The 2,473-nt window shown below is 46.5% G+C and overlaps 1 protein-coding gene across 1 annotated transcript; it reads left to right on the top strand.

Annotated features, from left to right (window-relative positions):
* Positions 1-92: 92 nt before the first annotated feature.
* Positions 93-1,916, top strand: LOC116418181. Its single transcript, XM_031933283.1, has one exon. The coding sequence runs from the start codon at positions 93-95 to the stop codon at positions 1,914-1,916; it is 1,824 nt and encodes a 607-aa protein (XP_031789143.1).
* Positions 1,917-2,473: the final 557 nt, after the last annotated feature.

Genomic DNA, 2,473 nt, shown 5'->3' on the forward strand with positions numbered 1-2,473 from the left:
ATGTACTTGCCTTACCGGGGTAGGGCCGTATCCCCGGTGGACCGCCTGTTTCGTGCCTAGAATTGAACGCTCACCGTACGGCTTCGGCTAATATGGTGGGCGGTACGAACAAGATGACAGACAATTTAAAAACAGCCTCGGAATACGAAACGCAAAAGGGGGAGGAATTGGCGATTGAAGGATCAGGGAATGAGAGGGAGAGGAAGGATAGGAAAAACGAAGCGCCTGAGAGCAAACGTGAAACTCCTCCTGATGTTCGCTCTCGATCTGCTCTATGTGGGTCCTCTAGGCGCATCAATGGGAGCTCTTCGAGCGCTGCTTCAGGAGGGGAAAGTAAGGAGGAAGATGGGGAAGCATGGCAGCATGTTCCTCTTGGAAGGAACTTGCGAAGCAAGACGAAGAGGGGATGCAAAACGCAGGCGGGAAATGAAAAGCCGGTTAAAAGCGGACATAGGTCGAATGATGGACGCATGGACGTAGCAACGGTAAAGGCAGAATCAGAGAAAATGGATCTAGGTGAGTTGAAATTAGGTAAAAGAAGGATTGACAAGACAGCGGAGGTGAAGATGGGGGATGAGGAAAGTGAGAGTAGGAAGTATCTGAAATTATCACAAGAGAAAGAGAGGAATAGAACAGCGAAGAGAAAGGGAGGAGTTGGGAAAGCAAGGAAACGAGAGGAAAAGAGAAGGGCACTCTTGCTAAATGAAAATGAGGATGATGATGATGATGATAATGGCGAGGACTCTTTAGAGGATGACAGGAATTTAGAAGTGAGCCTGGAGAAGGAACTGGCGAATATCCGAGCGGGCCTCCGTATGCTCGTCATTGGCAGCAAAGGCCTGACGAAGGGAGAGGCCAGCAGGATATTCGCCAGGATTGAACGATATGAAAACGTAATTGTACGCATGAGTGTAGAGAATGAGAGGTTGGAAAGTACGATGAAGTTGCAGGAGGAAATGTTTAATACAAAATTGGCAGCTATGGATGAACGAATGAATAGTATGGAGGATATGATGAAGCAAGTTTTGGACAAAATGGTTAAAAAAATAACTGAAGGTATGGCGAAGAGCATAGAAGCGAAGGTGGATGTGATTTGTGAGAAAGTGGCCGGGAGGATGAATGTCGAGTTGAGCGAAATGAAGGGTATACAACAGGGTTCTGCAAAATCAACTGCAGTTCCCGGTAAGAGCTATGCACTTATTGTTAAAGGAGCGAATGAGAAACTGACGAGTATGGAGGTACAAAAAAGAATGTTTGAAAGTTTGAGTGATGAAACTGGAGTGAAAATTGATAGAGTGCGTATGTTAAGGAATGGAGGAGTGGTGGTAGAGGCGGCGACGGAGGAGGATCGGAGGCGACTGGCCCAGTGTCCCCTGGGCGATGCCGGCTTGCGTGCGGATGCACCAAAACGGTTTGACCCCAGGGTGATCGTTTACGATCTCCCTTCATCGGTGACCGATGCCAACCTACTTGAGGAGCTAGCCCATAAAAACCTAGATGGTTTAGTGAGGACAGAAGTTGTGAAAGAAAAGGTGAAAATTGTGAGGAGGGAAAAGAGGGGAAATGACGCAAGAGTGGGAAACGTGATTGTGGAGCTGCCGAATGAATGGAAGGAAAAATTGTTAAAGAATGGAAGATTGTATGTTGGATGGATGTCATATAAGGTAAGAGTGTATGAGAAAGTGTTGAGGTGTCATGGATGTATGTTATTTGACCATAGAGTGAATGATTGTAAGAATGGGAAAGTGTGTTACCGATGTGGTGTGGTGGGACATCAGGCCCGGGAGTGTCGGAGCCCCGAGGTCTGCGTCAACTGCAAGCGCAGGGGTAGACCTGCGGATCACTCAGCCTTCTGGTCTGAGTGTCCTGAGTTTGTGTGGCGGCTGAATGTATTGAGAAAACGTGTAAATGGCTAGTACAAATGTAAATAATAATGATGCGAATGTAAGTGTGTGTCCCGTTGTAAATGTTATACAGTATAATTGCCAGAAATCGAGTGGGGTGATGTATGATTTGGGTGAATGGTTGCTCCGGGAGGGGATCCAATTGGGTCTCCTCCAGGAGCCGTATGTTCGGAGCGATCGTGTGTGTGGTTTGCCCTCATGGATGCGTCTGTTTAAAAGTGTATCTGGATTAGCATGTGTAATTGTTCCCGATAGCGAATGTGAGTGTATGTTAGTAGAAGTGTGTAAGTTTGATGATGCGGTGTGTGTATGGTTTAAAAATAGTGTGTGTGAAATGTATGTTGTATCGCTGTATTGTCGACCGAGTGGAAACATGAATGAATGTGTAGAGTATTTGGAGAAATTGATTAGATGTATGAATGGAAAGTGTGTGTTAATTGGCATGGATGCGAATGCCACGTCCGGCTTATGGCATAGCAAGGCCATGAGTCGGGCGTGGAATAGTCTGAAAAGAGGTGAGATATTGGAAGAGTGGGTGATGAATGCGAGAGTGGATGTCTTGAATGTGC

Source organism: Nasonia vitripennis, unplaced genomic scaffold (genome assembly GCF_009193385.2).
Source record: "Nasonia vitripennis strain AsymCx unplaced genomic scaffold, Nvit_psr_1.1 unplaced0086, whole genome shotgun sequence".
Classification (NCBI taxonomy): domain Eukaryota; kingdom Metazoa; phylum Arthropoda; class Insecta; order Hymenoptera; family Pteromalidae; genus Nasonia; species Nasonia vitripennis.

Bases quoted from the DNA above. Each gene is read 5' to 3' on its own strand.
- LOC116418181 (XM_031933283.1), top strand. From the start codon at position 93: ATGGTGGGCGGTACGAACAAGATGACAGACAATTTAAAAACAGCCTCG.